The sequence below is a fragment of the Malaclemys terrapin genome, chromosome 3 (genome assembly GCF_027887155.1).
Source record: "Malaclemys terrapin pileata isolate rMalTer1 chromosome 3, rMalTer1.hap1, whole genome shotgun sequence".
Taxonomy (NCBI): Eukaryota; Metazoa; Chordata; order Testudines; family Emydidae; genus Malaclemys; species Malaclemys terrapin.
Genome location: NC_071507.1, coordinates 5,946,263 through 5,966,733, shown reverse-complemented (window position 1 = coordinate 5,966,733; position 20,471 = coordinate 5,946,263). Strand labels below are relative to the sequence as shown.

General features: G+C 42.4%; 1 protein-coding gene across 4 annotated transcripts in view; it reads left to right on the top strand.

Annotated features, from left to right (window-relative positions):
* RIN2 (Ras and Rab interactor 2) overlaps positions 1-20,119 on the top strand; it is a 114,370-nt gene extending 94,251 nt beyond the window's left edge. For all 4 annotated transcript variants that reach the window (XM_054024004.1, XM_054024002.1, XM_054024003.1 and 1 more), the window contains 4 exons: positions 8,727-9,032; positions 11,501-11,632; positions 14,260-14,423; positions 18,206-20,119. In XM_054024004.1, the coding sequence (XP_053879979.1) occupies positions 8,727-9,032; positions 11,501-11,632; positions 14,260-14,423; positions 18,206-18,526 (923 nt within the window). In that variant the 3' untranslated portion in view covers positions 18,527-20,119. The remainder of the gene's footprint in view (positions 1-8,726; positions 9,033-11,500; positions 11,633-14,259; positions 14,424-18,205) is intronic.
* Positions 20,120-20,471: the final 352 nt, after the last annotated feature.

Genomic DNA, 20,471 nt, shown 5'->3' with positions numbered 1-20,471 from the left:
AGAACTGAGAGACGTGACTTCTGGTTTCTTTTCCTGACTGTACCTCTGACTTGCTGTGTGACTTTGAGCAATCATTTAATTCCCCGTCCTTCAGTTTCTTCTTTCTGTAAGAAGAGTGTAATGATGTATACCTACCTCACAGGCAAACTGTGCAATTTAGTCTAATGTCTGTAGAAGCTTTAACATACTCTGATGAAAGGCACTATAGAAATGTCAGGAAGTCCACCAAGCATAGGAGGCATAACCTTTCCAAACTAAACTGTATCTCTCTTGTAGCTCCATGTGGTGTAGTACCAACCTGCTGATGTATGCAGGGTATTGAGAAAAACCCAAATTAGGCTAACACAGTACAGTGTGTAGCAATCAGGTCCCCCACATTTCCATCTCCGCTGTACCTAGGTGATCTTTTTGTTTTCAGCCTTCCAAGAAATTCTGTTCCTACAGTCTGCATCTTGTTGTGACATTGCCCAGACTGGGCGCATCTCCCCTCAACACTGTCAGTCTTAAATTACCAAAGTGGTAAACAGAACAGTGCATGCGGTCATAATAGAGGGAAACATGGCATGGGTGTGAGCATGGAGGCTGAAGGGGAAAGGGGGGAAGATAATCTCAGTGGAGGAGCTGTAGTTGGAAACTGGGTGCAGAGAAGTTTTAAAATTGGGACCTTGGAGAAGGGCAGGGGAAGGTGAAGACCATGGTATTCTCAGTGCAGGGAGGACTTGCAAAGACACTTGCTATGACCAGTGTATCAAGCATCCCAGATTTAAACTTGTCCTTTGTTGCTCCTTTGCAGAGTCAGCACAGGGTACAGATGTATTTCCACAAGCCACAGCGAAACTCGCTTTATCAAAGCACTTCCCGTTCCCATTTTGTGGCTAGTGACTAATAGAAAATATTGAGTAAAGAAGGCATAACAAGACTTAATTTAAAACTATGTACATGGAACCCCTCAGTGAGTGTGTGCTGATCCACTGAGGAGATGAGTTGTTACAGCCCCTGGCGCGGGGGGCTTGGGACTTAAGCTCAAGCTGTAGCAGCTCATGTTTTTAGTTCTGGAGGTTCCTGGTTTGATCTCCAGTGCTTTGGCCAAGATGGTGGCCATCACATAAACACTTAAAAATGTGAAGTATATGTATTTTTTTTATACAGACTCCCCCCAAGTTACGCAAACCCGACTTACGCAAATCTGCACTTACGGAAAAAGTTCTGTAAGCTAGAAATGGGAGGGTGGTGGGGTTTTTTTTTTTTTGTATGTGTGTGTGTGTAATTGTTGGGTATATGATTCCGATTTACGCAAAATTTGAGTTACGCAAGGCGTTCCAGAACGGAATGCTTGCGTAAGTCGGGGAGCATGTGTAATGTCCCCTGAACACTCTTGGTAGAATTTTCAAGAATGCTCAGCACTGGCTAAACTGTGCTCTTGTTTAAATCATTCGGAGTTATATCACTGATTCCAGTGGGAGTTGAGTCAGGCCAATGCTGAGTGCTTTAAAAAATCCCAACCTCAATACCGCAGAAAAACACAGGCAACTAAGGTTGTCTGTGCAATATATCCTACCAAATATTCATTAAATGCTATGTTTTCAGTTCCCAGATTTCCACTGGTCACTAATGCAGCCCATTAGGAAGATAGTAATTGCCAGACTGAGGGCCATCTAACACAGTATTCTGTCTCTGACACTGGCCGGCACCAGATGCTTCAGAGAAAGGTGTAAGAACCTTACAGTAGGCACACCCACGTTCGGTCTCATCCTGATCTCTAATAGCTGGAAATTGCCTTATGACATGAAGCATGAGGTTTAATAGCTTTCCCAAGTGTTTGTAATTCATTGTGATCACTCTGGATATTCTTGTTTATCCATATAGAGGTCCAATTCCTTTTTGAATCTAGCTGAATTCTTGGCCTCCAACAACTTCCCATGGCAATGAGTTCCACAGTCTAACTTCACGTTGTGTGATCAAATATTTCCTTTGATCAGTTTTGAATTTGCCATTTTAATTTAATTGAATGTTCTTTTGTTCTTAGTTTATTCTGATAGTTTGGGAGGGAGGAAGAAGGATTTTTGCAATAGAGACTATGAGATTAAAAGAAAAGCAGCTATTTACAATAATAAACCAAATGCCAATGTAGTCGTGTTGTCAGTTATATTCTCTTCGGCAGTAAAGAAGTAAATGACTTCCTTGGTCATTGATTATCTCTGTGCAAAACCACTATATTAAAAAAGGGCCATTAGCTTCAATTTGTCTAGTCAAGTCTAGGCGTGATTAGTGTGTCTTTGAATAGTGTATACATTTTTTTTCCCTAAAATGTGGTCTTCCTTTATTTAATTTTCATCTTTTTTATTATGTGTCATGAAGTGGGCCTGATGAAATGCATCCTAGAATACTCAAGGAGCTGACTGAGGAGATATCTGAGCCATTAGCAATTATCTTTGAAAAGTCATGGAAGACGGGAGACATTCCAGAAGATTGGAAAAGGGCTAATATAGTGCCCATCTATAAAAAGGGAAATAAGGACAACCCGGGGAATTACAGACCAGCCAGCTTAACTTCTGTACCCAGAAAGATAATGGAGCAAATAATTAAGCAATCAATTTGCAAACACCTAGAAGATAATAAGGTGATAAATCACAGTCAGCATGGATTTGTCAAGAACTAATCATGTCAAACCAACCTGATAGCTTTCATTGACAGGGTAACAAGCCTTGTGGATAGGAAGGAAGCAGTAGATATGGTATATCTTGACTTTAGTAAAGCTTTTGGTACTGTCTCGCATGACCTTCTCATAAACAAACTAGGGTAATACAACCTTGATGGAGCTGCTATAAGGTGGGTGCATAACTGGTTGGAAAATTGTTCCCAGAGAGTAGTTGTCAGTGGTTCACAGTCATGCTGGAAGGGCATAACAAGTGGGGTCCCACAGGGATCGGTTCAGGGTCCGGTTCTGTTCAATATCTTCATCAGTGATTTAGATAATGATATAGGGAGTACACTTATAAAGTTTGCGGACCATACCAAGCTGGGAGGGGTTGCAAGTGCTTTGGAAGATAGGATTAAAATTCAAAATGATCTGGACAAACTGGAGAAATGGTCTGAAGAAAATAGGATGAAATTCAATAAAGACAAATGCAAAGTACTCCACTTAGGAAAGAACAATCAGTTGCACACATACAAAATGGGAAATGACTGTCTAGGAAGGAGTACTGCGGAAAGGGATTTGTGGGTCATAGTGGATCACAAGATAAATATGAGTCAACAGTGTAACCTGTTGCAAAAAAACCCAAACATCATTCTGGGATGTATTAGCAGGAGTATTGTAAGCAAGACATGAGAAGTAATTCTTTCGCTCTCCTCCGCGCTGATTAGGCCTAAACTGGAGTATTGGGTCCAGTTCTGGGCGCCACATTTCAGGAAAGATGCGGACAAACTGGAGAAAGTCCAGAGAAGAGCAACAAAAATGATTAAAGGTCTAGAAAACATGATATATGAGGGAAAATTGAAAAACTTGGGTTTGTTTAGTCTGGAGAAGAGAAGACTGAGAGGGGACATGATAACAGTTTTCAAGTACATAAAAGGTTGTTACAAGGAGGAGGGAGAAAATTTGTTGTTCTTAACCTATGAGGATAGGACAAGAAGCAATGGGCTTAAACTGCAGAAAGGGAGGTCTAGGTTGGGCATTAGGAAAAACTTCCTAACTGTCAGAGTGGTTAAGCACTGGAATAAATTGCCTAGGGAGTTTGTGAAATCTCCATCATTGGGGATTTTTAAGAGCAGGTTGGACAAACACCTGTCAGGGATGGTCTAGATAATACTTAGTCCTGCCTTAAGTGCAGGGGACTGGACTAGATGACCTCTCGAGGTCCCTTCCAGTTCTATTATTCTAAGTAATTGAGCCGTATGGAAGGATTAATATCCTCACCCTACCTCTTGCCCCACACACACTTACGAATATCCCCCAGATACTTTGATTTGCTTGACCAGAGTAATGTAACAGAAGCCATTAGGAACAGACTTGTATTAAACTTTTCACTCTTTGCAGAAAGGATGAGACCAAGTATTGTTAACATTCATGAATCACCAGCAAGTATTCTGTGAATCACAGTTTGGGGATTTCTGCATTAGACCATGCTGCTGCTCGTGCTGCTATGTTGCCTGCCTTATGGCAAGATTGTATTGACTGCTTTGCAGAGGAGCTGTCTCATCTACGGGCAGCTGGCTAGTGGTTGTGTGGGAGCTTGTGATGCGTAGCACTGTCAACAACTGCCTGGGCAGTTCAACCTCTTTCTGTGTACAGTTCCAGATAGACTAAGTTCCCTGAAAAATTGGGGAACCTTATTCACTGGCTATGGCTGGTATGATGGGTTCGGTCACAGACACCCCCTTTGGGACTGTGACTCGATGTGCCGAAATTACCTCTGAGCCCATTTTCCCAGCCAGCTTGGGACTCCAGAACCCTGTCTTGTTGAGCCAGACACGCTAGCCTGCTGCAACACAGACCCAGGGTCTGGTCCATGCCCCCAAAGCTGCAGACTTAATTGAAAACAGCTCAGCAGGTACCTATCCCCAGCACCCAGAAACCCAGTTCCCAAGGGGATCCAAATACCAAGTAAATCCATTTCACTCGGTATAAAGCTTATACAGGATAAACTCATAAATTGTCCGCCCTCTATATTACTGATAGAGAGAGAGATACACAGCTTTTCGTTCCTCAAGGTATTAATCACTTACTCTGGGTTTATTAATAAACTAAAGTGATTTTAATTAAGTATAAAAAGTAGGATACAAGTCACCAAGCAAAATAAAGCAAAACCACGCAAGTCTAAGCCTAATACATTAAGAAACTGATTACAGGTAACATCTCACCCTCAGAGATGTTCCAATCAGCTTCTTTCACAGACTAGACTCCTTCCTAGTCTGGGCCCAATCCTTTCCCCTGGTACAGTCCTTGTTGGTTCCAGCAGACATCTCAGGTGGTAAGCAGGGGTTTTCTCATGACTGGAAGCCTCCTTGTCCTGCTCCACCCCCTTTTATAGCTTTGGCACAAGGTGGGAATCCTTTGTGTCTCTGGGTCCCCACCCCTCCTTCTAAATGGTAAAGTACCAGGTTTAAGATGGATTTCATTGTCAGGTGACATGTTCACATGTCCTGTGAGACCCCAGCCTCCATTCTTCCAGGGCTGGCCCACAGGTACCCAGGAAGGTTTGCAAGTAAACAGAGCCATTTACAGGTCACTGATTCTGAAGCACCATTAATGGCTTCCACTTAATACGTTTACATTAGTAATACAAGTTTATATCTTTATTCTCCTAAATCCAGACATAGAAATAATACATGCAAACAAGTAGGATGAACACACTCAGTAGATCATAAGCTTTTTAATGATACCTTACAAGAGACCTTTTGCATAAAGCATATTCCAGTTACATCATATTTACACTCATAAGCATATTTCCTTAAAACATATGGAGTGCAATGTCACAGCCAGCTCCAAAGGCCATATCTTGGGATAACTCATGATTGCTAGGAATTACTATGACAAATTGCAGATGTGATGGCAGAGGCAAAGAACTTTCTCTTTGCCTTCCTGCACGGCCGCAGTAGGAGAATTGAAAAACTCTCAGACGCATTGTAATCACGGTAATCCCAGAGGTCTCAGATTCTGTGACTTTCCGGACCTCCACAACTTCTTCTGGGGCTGGAGCAGCAGCCCCTGGAACAGCTGTCTGAGGGCCAGCCTCAGGGCTGCCGGAGAAGCAGCCAGGGGGTGGGCACCTGAACAGCTTGACCAGTGGTCAACCCCGGGGCTGCCAAGCAGCTGACCGGCAGCCAGCCCCAGGCCCGCCAGAGCAGTGGCCTCCAGAATAGCTGGCCAGTGGCCAGCCCCAGGGCTGCTGGAGCAGCGGCCGGGATGTGTATATGTCACTAGAATAGCTGACGGGTGGCCAGCCTCAGGGGCCCTGAACAGCTGACGGGTGGCCAGCCCCAGGCCCGCCGGAGCAGCAGCTTGGGACAGCTGCAAGCCCCGGCAACGCTCTGTTTGTCCTCCCTCCCTGCAGTTATTTTTAGTAATAATCAGGGACAGGTTACGGGCTTCCATGAATTTTTGTTTATTGCCTGTGACCTGTCCCTGACTTTGACTAAAAATACCTGTGACAGAATCTTAACCTTACGCGTTGTTTATCCATAAAGCAGGGTGAGCTGTGAGACTGACGTCAGGGAAGAGGGTACCACCCACACAAAGGTTAGAGCTTCATCATAATCTTTTGTCCTCACTAACATATTGGTAGAGTGAGTGCTGGCAGCATTCTCCCTCCCAGCCCTTTGAGACTGCTTAGGTTCTGTTAGCCTCTGAAGACTGGCCAACAAAACAGGTGCCTTGCCTCAATCGGAAACAAGTGCGCCAGCTTCGAACTACAGGAGGTAGTGATTGATCCAAGCCACGGGCAAGAGTTCTGTCCTCAGATCCTAGCCTAGACGCTCCCTTAGATGCATGCGTCAGATAAAGACAGTTATCACAGACATCCCACTGCCATTAGAACCAGGCGATGTAGGGAATCTAAACTGGATCTGTTGCATTCCAATGGCCTTTGTATGATTTTGACACGATTTGTTTAGATTGTGGTCTCTGTTAAGGGTCAGATCCTGCTAGTTCTCTGTGTAAGCAACTCCAGTTGAAGTCAGTCAATGGGAGTTTTGATTCACAGTGAATGGAAAGTTAAGGCCTTAAATGTAATGTTTGGCAGCACTTAAAAAATAGCCTTTGATTTTGACTTCAACAGATTCCAACAGATGAAATGCTAGCTACAGAAGTGTTCCACTTAAAAGCACATCAGTTACACAGAGTTTTTGATATTTAAAGAGTCAGTAAAGTTTAAAAAAAAAAAAGGTAAACTGCCAATAAATACATAAATAAATAAAAAATCTGACATTAATGATCTTAGCAAGGAATAGTATGTAGCATACTGAAATAGGATTATCCTAGTTCATTTACATTGAGGATGAGGGTGTGTATTTCCTGGATGGGAACAAATTTCTCTTCCACCAAGTATGAATGTAAGTACTTTCTCATCAAACCTGATCTTGAGTGAATGTTAGTCCAAATGGGGTCTAAAGATTCTCACTCTATTCTGGAATCCACCGTTTATACCTCTGTTCCTTCCTGGTATTCCTTTATGCTTTTTTTCTGGCTGGGTGAGCAGTGAATCTCAATGGATGGGTCAGGGGGGGATTGCCTGGCTCACTCCCTAATGCTGTAGATAAGATACAACTCATTTGAAATGTCACATCTGGTCACAATTGGCAGCTATGGCATAATGGAGACTTATGGGTTAGCTGAATCCACCTCCACCCTTCATGTTGTATCTTGTATACTTTGACCTGGACGGACCATCAGTGGTGTCTGATCGGTGGACAGCTGGCAGGTCACATGGTACTTCAAGTTGCTTTTACAGGCTCCATTGCCAAGCGCCTGGATGCCTATAAAAACAGCTGGAAATGAGACTGAGCCAACTTACCTACCTCCATGAGGGGCTTCTACCTAAGAGGAGGAGTGGAAATAGGAGATCGGAGCCACCAGCAGGACTGGAGCATGCTAGAGGAGGCAGGAGCTGCCTGTGGGAGAAAAAGGAGTTGGTATTTTGGGAAGTATGTGCCGGGAAAGAGGAGATGGGGGGTGGTGGTCATGTGGTGGAGAAACGTGGGGAGGAAGCAGTGGGAGAGAGGTTTGAGATTGAAAGCTCTGCAGGGTATAGATTCTTTCTGTGTGTTGACAGGGCCCAGCATAATAGGGCCCGAGTCCTGATTGAAGCCTTTGGGAGCTATTGCAGTACAATTAATCATGTAGTGACCATATACTTTCCTAAAGTTGTTTTTCCATATGAGCTACTGTTGTCATTGCCATAAGGATGCTAGATGATTGTGAATGAGAGGTGATGTGGTCTGCATGACTGCAAGGGTAGAAGAAGAGACCTGGGTACCCATGATTTGCAAAGGAGGTGATCCACAAAGATGGGGTCCACACTGAAAAAATCAAAAGTATCTGTTGTTAAACCTAAGTGGAGCAGGAATAAAAAGCCAAGTGGTTGCTATATCATGTGTGCCCCATCGCTAAACAAAGACCATTAGGATTGATAACAGAGTTGAGCATAACTTCCATAATGAAATCTGATCTGGACAAAAACAGCTTGATTTTCATTTCAGTTGAAAAACCTATAACCAGGCCAAAGTTCATAAACCTTTTGGCAAAGCTGGGCTGTTTTAGCAAATCTGGATTGATTTATGGCTTCTGATGGAAACTATGCAAAACTGGATCGTTTCAACCCCAAACCAGAGAAAAGTTATGGGTTTTGACTGAACTGTATTGAGTTGAGATTTGTTTGAAACTGAAACTCAAAGCAAAACTCAGAGTCCCTAGATCCTTGTCCATCAAATCCAAGAGGATAGGTTTGCATGAACTCCTGTGAACTCGAGCCACTATGTTCCATACAGCTGAATAGTCTGTTTTTATTTTGTTTTTCATATTTGCCAGACTGCTGTGAATTCAAATGAAATACAGATTCTGTTTTGCCTTTTGATGCCTTCTTAGCAAACATCTGGAAACTCGGCTGCATTAATATATAGACCTTAGTGAATAGCGTCTACTCTAATTTCTCCTTTGGGAGTGGATATGTAAATACTGATTCTACTCTAGATGCTGAAATCAAATGAACGTGTGTTTCCCTTTGCAGATGTTGTGCTGGAGAAGGCCATGCACAAGTGTATCCTGAAGCCCTTGAAAGGCCACATTGAAGCAATGCTGAAAGAATTCCACACTGCGGATGGCTCGTGGAAACAGTTAAAAGAAAACCTGCAGCTGGTGCGGCAGAGGAACCCTCAGGAACTGGGTGTATATGTCCCAACACCGGACTTTGTGGACGTTGAAAAGATTAAAGTCAAGTTCATGACCATGCAGAAAATGTATTCACCTGAAAAGAAAGTCATGCTGCTGCTGAGAGTGTGCAAACTGATTTACACTGTCATGGAGAATAACTCAGGTAATGCTCTCTTCAGGTTAGATCTCCCTGCTTTGAAACCGTTAGGAGGGGGGAGTAAATCCTTTGTCTCCCTGCTGATTGGAGTGCCCCTTCCTTTCTTCCCTTAGCTTTGATCTCTTGTCATCTGCCTCTCTGTTCCTCAGAGTCTCTGAGAGACTCTGTGACTCAGTTTCTTTCTAGAGTGCTGTGCCGCTCCTGGCAGCGGATCAGTTAAGATACGCAGATTTGTGAACTGCAGGAGCAGCCCTTGGAAGAACAGCTCTGGTTAACTACTGGCGTTTGAAGTAGGCATTGAAGCTATGAGCACAGCTTTCCATAGCTGTCCTTTGGAGCCTGAATTTGATATTCTTAGGCTGTATCTATATTACAGCTTATATCGGCAAAACTTACGTTCCTCATGGGTGTGAATAAGCCACGTCCCTGAGCAACATAAGTTACACTGACATAAGCGCTCTTGTGCACAGCACTATACCGGTGGAAGAGCTTCTCCTGCCGACATAGCTTCTGCCACTCACTGAGGTGGGTTTTTTTATGCCGACAGGAGAGCTCCCTCCCATCAGCATAGAGCGTCTTCACCAGACGCGCTGTAGTGATGCAGCTCCATCGGTACAGCTGCAGCGCTGCACGTGTAGACATAGCCTAAGCCTGAATGCTTTCTGGAAACCATAGTAGATGCAGTTAAACGCATTCTGTATTTCTGTAGTGGAGTCTAACAACGTAATACAGTACTACAGTCTGAAAAATACTTTGTAACTGGAAGGTGGCAAACAAAGGCTATACTTCTGGCTAGCAGTGCCTGTGGATGTTCTACTCTGAGCACTATCTTTTATGTTTTAAATCAAAAATAACATTACCACTTCTACACTGCAACAAGTATCTAAAATACAACCAGGGACCTTGAAAGCTAGATAATGAAATGGAGTTACATACCGATAAGAGGCATTTTTAAAATACTTGTGCAGAGTCAACAGGAGGCATGCAGCTAAAACGTGCTGCTAGATGGTGAGAATGCAGGGGTGTCACCCTGTTCTCAGGCTGTGGCCTTATCGGGTGTCACAAGCGAAGCTGGGTGAAGCTTGTGTTGGGAGAGTTCCCAAGGCAAATACAAGATGTTGCAGGAAGTGATGTTGGTAGGTGCATTTTTCCTCTCTAAGGAGACACTGAATCTGGACTCCAGGATAGGGTGACCAGACAGCAAATGTGAAAAATTGTGATGGGGTGGCGGATAATAGGAGCCTATATAAGGAAAAGACCCCAAAATCGGGACTGTCCCAATAAAATCGGGACATCTGGTCATCCTACTCCAGGATGGTGCTAGAGGCCCAGTGCTCTTGGAGGTGCCATCTTTCCTTCCTATGGATGGCACTTCTGCATGAGTCAGGTCCGGTATCCTGCCCAGGTTATATTCTGCCTGTCTGAATTCCTCTTGCAGTTTCAGTCTGATATAGTAGTGTTTACTTCCTGGCCCTAAACTGCTGCAGGTTGTTACTTTGTGGTATTTAAATGGCTCTTACGTTACAGTGTTGGGTGAAGTGTTTCTTGCATGGATAATAAAAATATTTACTGACTAAGAAGTGGTGGGGCTGGGAGCGGGTGAATGTTCCTGAGTTGTGCTCTATTGCTAGCAAGCACATTGTTGCTCCTAAGTGTTACTGTAATATAAATCATGAGGGGTGGGGCGGGAGGGCTTTTTCAGGGGTTAGGAGCTGCTTAAGAATCTCTGCTGTATATCCAGCCAGCAGAGGAGTCTCTAGGGGGCCATTTAGCTGGTGTAACTTAGGGTCTGTCTACTCAGCAGCTGGGAATGTGCTTCCCAGCATGGCTAGTCAGACATGAGCTAGCTCTGCTTCAGATAGGGTGCTAAAAATAGCTGTGTGGCCACGGCTGTACAAGCAGCGGTGCGGCTATACAAGTGCAAAGTATCATTGTTGTTACTATTAAGAATAATTAAAATAATGTAGCTCAGGAGTCTAATGCTCCTGTATATTCAGTCTTCTGTGCCAGAATATCTGGTTCAAATGCAGGCCCGAGGATTTCCAGTCAGGTCCTCCTAGAAATAGAATTTTATTCTTAAATATAAGAGAGAGAAAATGGTTGTTTTCTATTAATCTGCTCATGGAAATCTATGCGGAAAACGTCAGAATTGTATGGCAAGCTTGGCCTCAGTGAATCAGTTAGTTGTGTGCCATCAGCAATGGATACCAACATAGGCCTTGCTCCTAAATTCCTTGTGCATCCAAAACCCAGTTTTGGGTGCGTCAGTAATACAAGATCAGACTCTGAGTTGGTATATTGCTGTAGCCGATTTCCAGAGACTCCCACCTTGCCACACACCAATAAACACCATTCTGTAAAACAGTGTAATTGTGCAGTATTGTGAAAACAGCAACAGATTGTAAGCTTTGACCAGCTGAAAACAGCAAAAGGGTTTGGCCATTGTATCAGTGTCTGTGCTCCTTTTGCTCCAGGGAGGATGTATGGAGCGGATGACTTCTTGCCAGTGCTGACCTATGTAGTGGCCCAGTGTGACATGCTGGAGCTTGATACTGAAATTGAATACATGATGGAACTGTTGGATCCGTCTTTACTACATGGAGAAGGTAAATGTTTGGTTTTGTTTTTATTAAAACCAGTTGGAAGTGTGCGGGGGGCGGGGGGGGGCAGAGGAGGGGAGAGGAGTTCCCTCATAACATAATGTTAACCAAAAGTATTTAAAGGAGCCCCAAAGCTAATGGTGTGCTGCCAGTAGGTTAACAAGAGGCTCCCAAAACTGTCCTCCTTCGGCTGTGATATACCCTGAGTCCCAGGGGTGCATGTGGTTGCAGCGTGTAGAGGTGAGGGACTGGGGAATCTGTTTGTGTGGGTTCCCATTTCTGTGACTAGGATTTCAATAACCCAGGAGGGACGTGGCATGACTTGGCAAACAAGCTTATATTATGTGCACATGCTGGATGTGTTTTATTCTTCAAGTCCTGAAAAATATTCTGAGTCTATATATAGTGCAGCAGCTTTCAATTCACATGTAATTTGGAATGGGGGCTGGGGTGAATGCCTGGGGGATTCTCTCCTGGGAAATACTTTGAGAATACCTCCCACGTGATACACTCTGGCATGTTCCAAAGGCAAAATATTTGCTTCTTGGGAAGTATTTTTTTTGAGCCCCTGGAACACGTTATCTGTGGCTGGGAGACAGAAAGGGCTAAATGCCATCAGAGGCAGGAAAATCACCCCAGCCCTCTCCAGTTTCATGGTGATATTTAACAAGGTGCTCCTGCGAACTGCCCATGGCTATCTATAGCTAGGAAGATAGTTCTTAACTCCTGTGGTCAAGATCACTTTTGAGTCTAAATTTACGTATTTTTGCCATCAAGAAAATTCAACTTCCTACTCTCATTAGACTGAACAAAATTGCCGTATCCCATTGGAAGTTGGCATGTTTGAGAGGATTAAGTCAGGTCTCTTCTGATCCCACAGTTGTCTGTTCCCTGCGTTGGAGTATAGAGCTCCTCCAGCACATTGTTCAGAAATCTCATAATGGAAAACATGTGATGTATGAAGCTGAGGAACATTAACATGCTTGAAACAGAGAAACATCTGCTGAACTAACAGGAAGTTTTGGTTTTAGTTCAATAAAAGGAGAAGTCCACAGTTGATTGGCTCTTGTCTTTAACGCCAGGTGTTCTGATAATGTGTAGGAAGAACTGTCTAGTGATTTGGGACCATGCGGTTCTAAAGGAATGTACTGTCTAGTTTGACTGGTGGGGTTAGTGGTTATGTCACATGTTTTATGTATAAAACTTGTTTGGAGACTAAAAGCCAAGAGGACGCTAATTATAATCCTAAAATTACTGCTGCCAGCATGTTGGTAATCTTTAAATGGCACTGAATGGCTATAGCTTCGGCTCAGTGGAAATCTCCCATTTGACTGGCTTGTTTAAAAAACAAACAAACGGGGTGCCCTGTGTCCCCTACTTGCAGAGCGCTCAGTCAGTGTTACGATTGACTTCACTCTGGGACTTTTACGGCTTTGGAGCTTGCATTTTCTGCTGTAATTCTGTCTTGGCTTCATTTAAATCCCTAATAAAGATGAAGTAAATAGCAAGAGAGCTATTTACTAGAGACTACCTCCCGAGTTAGACTGAAACAAGGGGATGCCGAAGGAGATAAAGAGCCATGGGAGATTCCTTTTAAAAAAACACAAACTAGGGCCAGGCTTCTGGCCAACAGACTGGATTGTGTCTCAGCCTCCACATTGTAGCAGACTCTCTGGAATATTTGTGAATTCTTAGCTGTTGCTTGAGAGCAATTACAAAACTCAGGGGGGGAAAAACCCCACTATTTGAAAATGGGGTGTTCAAATTAATTAAGGGAAAATAATATCCAACTTCAAAGAGCGTAGTGCAAATGCTCCGAAATAAAGGAGCATTGCTTATGTGTCCTTTTTTTTTTAGAAAGCACATTTTAAGTAACTTTGCACAGTATTGCTGCGCCTAGTGCTATAAATGCCCCATCACTTCATAACGTGCAGTGTCTATAAAACTGAGAAACACAGGTACAGAGCGGGGGGAGGGGCCAAGCTTACTGACCCTCAGAGCCACATACGACAATCTTCAGAAGTTTGAGAACTGGGGTGCGCCTGCCGGGGCTTGGGGCTTCAGCCCCGTTCCTGCTGAAGCCCCGAGCCCTGGCAGGTGTGCTGAAGCCCCGAGACACCCCCCCTTGCTGGGCAGAAGCCCCTACCCCACCACTGTGCTGCAAGGGAGAGGTCCCCTCTCCCCTGCCCCAGTCTCGTAGGTGGAGAATGTGGGGGAGGGATGTAGGGTGCTCCACGAGCTGGACTTTAACTGTAAAAGAGCCGCATGTATCTCACAAGCCATGGTTTGGCCACCCCAGTACAGAGCAATTTTAATCAGCCAACACGTTAACCAAATCCATTACTGCAAACTACATGGATGGATGGATAGACTGATTTCAACAGATGAATTTGTATTTTCCACTAGTGTTAGTAAAAGTGTTGTCTGGTTACATTGTTAAGAATATTCACATAGGGTAACAGGCCCACTGTGGTTTTGTTTTTTTCTGTAGCCAGAATATGACTACTTTGGAAATAGTATAGAGAATTTTATGGGTATTCTGATTATAGTTTTTCCCCTGCTATATCAGCAGGGCTGACTAATTTCATGTTCCTGAACATTTTGAAAATCTCTTCTCTTGCACTCCTTCACAGGAGGCTATTACTTGACAAGCGCGTATGGAGCACTTTCTTTGATCAAGAATTTCCAGGAAGAACAAGCAGCCCGATTGCTGAGTTCAGAAGCCAGAGATACCCTTCGGCAATGGCATAAGAGGAGGACAACTAACAGAACAATTCCTTCAGTTGATGATTTTCAGGTACTGCATATGGCTTGTGAGAGAAATAAAGGGCCAGATTCTCCATTGCGGCTATGATCTCTTTGAGGAAACAGCTAGTTTGGCCATGAGGAAAAGGGTTATGGCTCCCCAATTCTTGTCCAGCTCTGCCGTGGCACAGCTTAGAGCAGCCTGGAGGTTGCTCTAACCTACAGCAGCTACCAGTAGCCCTTCAGGCCACCTCCTCTGTCATTCCCCACCATATTCCCTAGTATAAGGGAGCCTGTTACACAAGCTGTATGCCTTCTGGAGACCTTCTGCTGGGAGAATCGCCAGATAGAGAGATGTTGTTAGTTTTCACTCCAGAACCTGACCCAAAATGTCTCACTCAGTTTCTTTGACAGTCCTTGCATCATACTGTAGAGTTGAATTACCGGATGGCCTGGAGAAAACACATTAACTGAAGGAACTTAATTTTTCCCTCCCCTTTGTACAAGTATAAAGGCTCACAAGTGTGCTAACCTGCTGCGTCTTCATTTGGTTTCACTTCTCTATTTGCTTCACTACTGTTGTTATAAACCAAGCACAGGCGCATCCCGTCAGCTTGTGTAGTTTAGCATAGCTCTGTTGAAGATAATGGAGCGAATCCAATTTACAGCAGCTGAGGATCTGGCTTACTGTGTTTCTGAGAAGCCTAAATGGTGAGCTGAATTGCAGACATTGAGTAGTCTTTCTGCCTTTCCTTGCTACTCTTTAAGTGTGAGGCAGTAGATTCCACTAAAAAATTACTGATATTAGCGTTGGGATTGTGTCACCCCTTTAGAGCAGAACTGAGAGTCGTTCACAGAAATCGTGGTGTACCCAAGTACTGTCTAGACAGACTGTTCTTGCAAATTACTTCAGATTAGTTGGCTAGATTGTGACAGAGAAATTAGATTTTTATTTAAAGTGACTTTTAAAATCATTTGTTTAGTTACGTAGACACACTTATTGACTGGGACATACTCATCCTACAACTTCCTGTGAATGTTTGACAATAACAACTTGTCCTTTCAGATCAGCATTAATAAGAAAAGCTGTTTCCATCCCCTCTCTTCACTAGTATCAGAGGGGTAGCCGTGTTAGTCTGGATCTGTAAAAGCAACAAAGAGTCCTGTGGCACCTTATAGACTAGCAGACATATTGGCGCATGAGCTTTCGTGGGTGAATACATGCATCCGATGAAGTGGGTATTCACCCACGAAAGCTCATGCTCCAATATGTCTGTTAGTCTATAAGGTGCCACAGGTCTCTTCACTAGGTATTTCCTGCCTAAAATTGTGTTCTTTGGAACTTGTATTATAATTTGTGAGCCATTTATTTGCATTCCTATAAACTCAGAAACTGAAGTGGTATTTCTTTCTACCTTCCTCTCCAGGATGAGTCTATCCCTTTAAAACTAACACACAATCATTACTTTGCTTTTCTACTTGTATATAAAAGCCCAACTTCAATAATTTTGCTCAAAGTCTGAAAGTTCCATCTCTCTCTGAATGTTTCTTGCATTTGAAAATAAAGGCCAAGAATTAAAAAACGAGTGCCTAAAGTTAGTCTGTTAAATAAATTTGACTCAAAAATACTGCACACCCTTTGCTCCGCTGAGAACAGTGGTTTTGAAAATATTGATAAAAATTGTAATTACAGTTGGAATTTCTAGGCTATCTTGCTAAAAGACTGACTGCAGTAATGGCATTGGCAGTATTGAGAACCTAGTATAAGAGGCTGTAACGCACCATAATCCTTGTGCAAAGTTTTAACATTATAAAAGACCTTTGTTTGGTTCTACTCTGAAAAGTGTCTGTACAGACCTGTGTTCTGGGTGTATTCAGAATCCTATCAGTTGTCAGTCACAAGAAAGTGTTTTACTTCCTCCTAGCACAGCTAAGAAAGGGTGAGCTGGGGACAACATCTGTTTTAAGGGAGGATAGTTTTTCAAGTCTAGAGTTACACAACTCGGATAGGTCAACTGCTGGACTAAAATATGTGCGTGGAGGGTGGATCCATAGAAAACTCTTTGGTTTCAGTTATTTACAGTTCACATCATAGTCTCCAAAGTTTCCATATTCGTTAATGATGATTATCTAGTGCGAATTGCACAATCAAGGACTGAGGGGGTAAGAGGAGGCTGTCAGTGGATAGTGAAAACTTATTTCATTCAAGGCAACTATAATGTTCTCTCTGCCTGCCTGGCAGTCTTCATTGCAAAGAATTAAAGATTGAGGTTGAATGTGAGGGAGTTGGGAAAAAGAGCAGTCTTGCATAATGTCTCTTTTTAGGAGGAGGATTGATTAACTTCGACAGTTAACCATGACCACTGCACAGAGCTAGTCGCGTCTCGCCGAGATCCATTCTCAATTTTCCTGTACTTATGACATCTCAATCTACCTGAACAACAAGGAGTCTGGTGGCACCTTAAAGACTAACAGATAGTCAAGGAGTTTGAAGTGCCACCAGACTCCTTGTTGTTTTTGTAGATACAGACTAACACGGCTACCCCCTGATACTTGACATCAATCTACCTGAGTCTACCCTCCCCATCTACCAGACTTGCAAACTTTTTGTAGCAACTTTGCTAAAGAAATGTCCTAATCTAAATACATCTCCCATGGAGGACTTCATCTCAGAATGCTTCTGCTGTGGGCTAAATTCTATACTCTGTGCCACCCCTTCTTCCTGGGCACTCAGATTTCAGAGTCAAGGTGTGTCACATGACTGGGAATTGTGCTGAGTGAGGATGCCTGGAGAACAGATTTGGCACTGCATAAGAGAGACCACAGCTTCCCTTTCTGAGTGCTTCTTCCAAAACAGAATCTTAAATCATCAGGATTATACCCCAGCCAGACTACGCTTAGCAAAATTCATGCACTCAGCTGGCTGCTAGCGATGCCAGAATTCTTCAGATCCTTTCTCACACATCCTGTGTTCCTGAAATAAAATGTAAATGCACAACTCACATGTGAGTTGGCTCCTTTAATGACTCATTCCATTTAGTCGCACACAAACACAAGTCCCATCTGCAGTTCTCACTCAATACTAACCTCTTCTTCCTCGATACTAGCCCCTTCTTCTTTCTCACTTTTTCCTTTCCTCCAATTCGACTCCCAGATACATTTTTCCTGCAGAAACTCTCTGTAGCTCTTATTTTTTCTTGGTTAAAAATGTGGATATTATTTCTCAGTTTCCATATTTTACTTTTCTAATACTTATTGGAAAGTAGAAAGGTAATATTATTTCTTCTTATGTTGTAGTATTTAGCATTTATATGTAATGCCTGGGGGAGAGGGTGTCACTTTGCAAAGAGAAAAAAGATCTAATTCTGCCTCAACATTGTATCGATGCATTCAAATATTGCACAGTGGATTGTCTTCAGGTACCATCTTTCTGTGCCTCTTAAAGAAAAGTAAAAATGTAACTTATTTTAAAATAGGCAGAGAGTTCAGACTTCATCTGATTTGTTACACCGATTCTGGTGCTTTCCTAAAGTCTCTATCCTGCAATCTAGCACAACAGTAGTATCTTTTGGACATACTGCCCAGGATGTGTGTATTGCTTCCCAACATTACAAATCACATTGTTCATCAGCAGTGATATCAGTTTCGTAGCAAGATGGTCTCCAGTTACAGGAAGCTTGGAAATGTAGTGTGATATTTCTCACAATTAACGTGTGGTGAGCTTGCTGCTTACTTGTTGACCTTTCAGTCTGCTGGGCTGAGCAGAACAGTTTCACATTTCTTTTTAGGTGTTTAATTTGACTTTTGGTTTCTATCTGTTTTCTCACTTTACAGAACTACCTTCGAGTTGCATTTCAGGAGGTTAACAGTGGCTGTACAGGAAAGACCTTATTAGTAAGACCTTATATCACCACAGAAGATGTGTGTCAGCTCTGTGCTGAAAAATTTAAAGTGGACAACCCAGAAGATTATAGCCTGTTTCTTTTTATTGATGATACTTGGCAGCAGCTAACAGAAGATACTTACCCTCAGAAGATTAAGGCAGAGCTGCACAGCCGTCCACAACCCCAGGTTTTTCACTTTGTCTATAAGCGCATTAACAGTGATCCTTATGGTGCCATTTTCCAGAACAATGATGACAACTCCACTTTATAGAACAGATGCTTGTTATTTGTGTTCCTTGTTATCTTGTTAAAAACATCTCTTGGGTGGCTGTCTTCTTCTTTAGGAGGCAAAACAGTCTATAGATTAAATGCCTAGTAAGAACACGAGCAGCAGCTTTTAGCACTGCCTATAGAAAATATACATACAGTACTTAAGGCCAATTGTGCAGTATATGCTACCACAGTGTCTGAGTGAACAACCCATTCAGCTGAGTTTCTTGGTTCACAGATTCTTCTAAGATATGTTACACTGTGGCCCTCTGCAGGTCTATCCCTGTAAGCATGCTGAGATTAAGTTTCTCATACTTATCCTTCAGCCAAATGTTGTCTTGATTTAAACATGTATTCTAGACAAACTTTTGGGTGGACTGGCTGGTACACTCTCAATTTCACCAGCATAAGTGTGACAAGACTGTCCGATGCAGGGCATCAATTAATTCCCAATTATGTGGATGGTTGCATCCTTTTCTATCTAAAACTAATTTTTTTTTTTTTACAGAAAGACTCCATGTTTTTATGTATTTCATAGAAATTTTATAGCAGTTGCAGGTAAACTGTAAGGGTGGGTTTTTAAAATATTTTTTTAACTATAAAGTATTCTATAATTATGCATGTGACTGTAACATTTAATATACAAAAATAAATCTCTTGCTGGTTTTAGAGTATTGCATTAAATGTCTGTATTTTTTCTCTTCCTCGTTACTGGAGGGTTTTATGCAACTTTTGTTTTGAGATTGTGTTTCTGTAAGCAATTTGTATTGTTGACACTGGCCACTTAGATGCCTTTAAATGAACCTGATGTACTGTTATCCAGACTATTGTTTATATACAGCAGTTTTAGACAAGCAGGTACAAGCGTGTGGGGGGACATGAAATAAATGGATGTAGAGAAGAGGTAGAGAATGTAGAGAAACTAATTTAGGAATCAAATGTGTTAGTCTGCTGGTTCAGGCGCCTTGCTAAAAATGGGTGAAGAAGACTGATAAGGAGCAATTGTATGTTTAAAGTACTGTAGATATGCTGATGGATAACTCTCCCAGATATTAGTTGTGTTAGCAAAGGATTAAAAGCACCAATAAAATGGATGAGAACACTAACCATTTTATATAGATTGATACTAGCAACCTCAAACATGTTTTTGACTGAAACAAAGATTGTTGTAGCTTTTGATGAATCTGAGATTGTCTTTAGACAAGAGAGAAACTGTAAAGACACCTGAAAGTCAAAGCCTTAAACATAGAAAGGTACAATGAAATTAAATGTTTATGTTCTATAAAACCTGTTCAAAATACTGAATATTGTGGTTGAAATTCTGGCCCCCATTGAAGTCAATGACAGTTTTACCACTGACTTTAACAGGGCCAGGATTTCTCCCTAAATTCTTGTAGCAGTGTAATTGAAGACAGGTGGTCACAAGAACATAGACCTTGGATTTGTATGGATGTGTACATATAAGATCTGTACCTTTTTTCATGTTGGTTTGCCACATATCTGAAATCCTTGGCACATGTTTGTGTTTTTATTTCATTTTGTAAATGATAAACAATGAGTTTTGCACATAATACATTGTAATACTGTATTATAACCACAGGTGTTGTGTGATTATTTTGAAGACCGTCCATGTGTTGAATGTTTATTTATCAATAGAATTTTATGATACAAATCTCATATAGTGTATCAGTGGGTAGCCCAGCCTACATGGTTTGCTGTAAGAGAAGGCCCAGGAAGTATTTGCTAGTCTGTATAAAATATAGTTGTGAGAAGAAGCTGAATGATTTCATTAAAGGAAAGCAGCCTTTCATTTTTATTGAAATTAGGAATAATTAATACAAAGAAAGAAAATGATTGAGTTGGATGGTACAGGAAGGCAGCAGCAATATGAAGGAGCCTAAAGTTAGATTTCCCCCATCCCGTGTCTTCCTCTATAAACTGGAAGC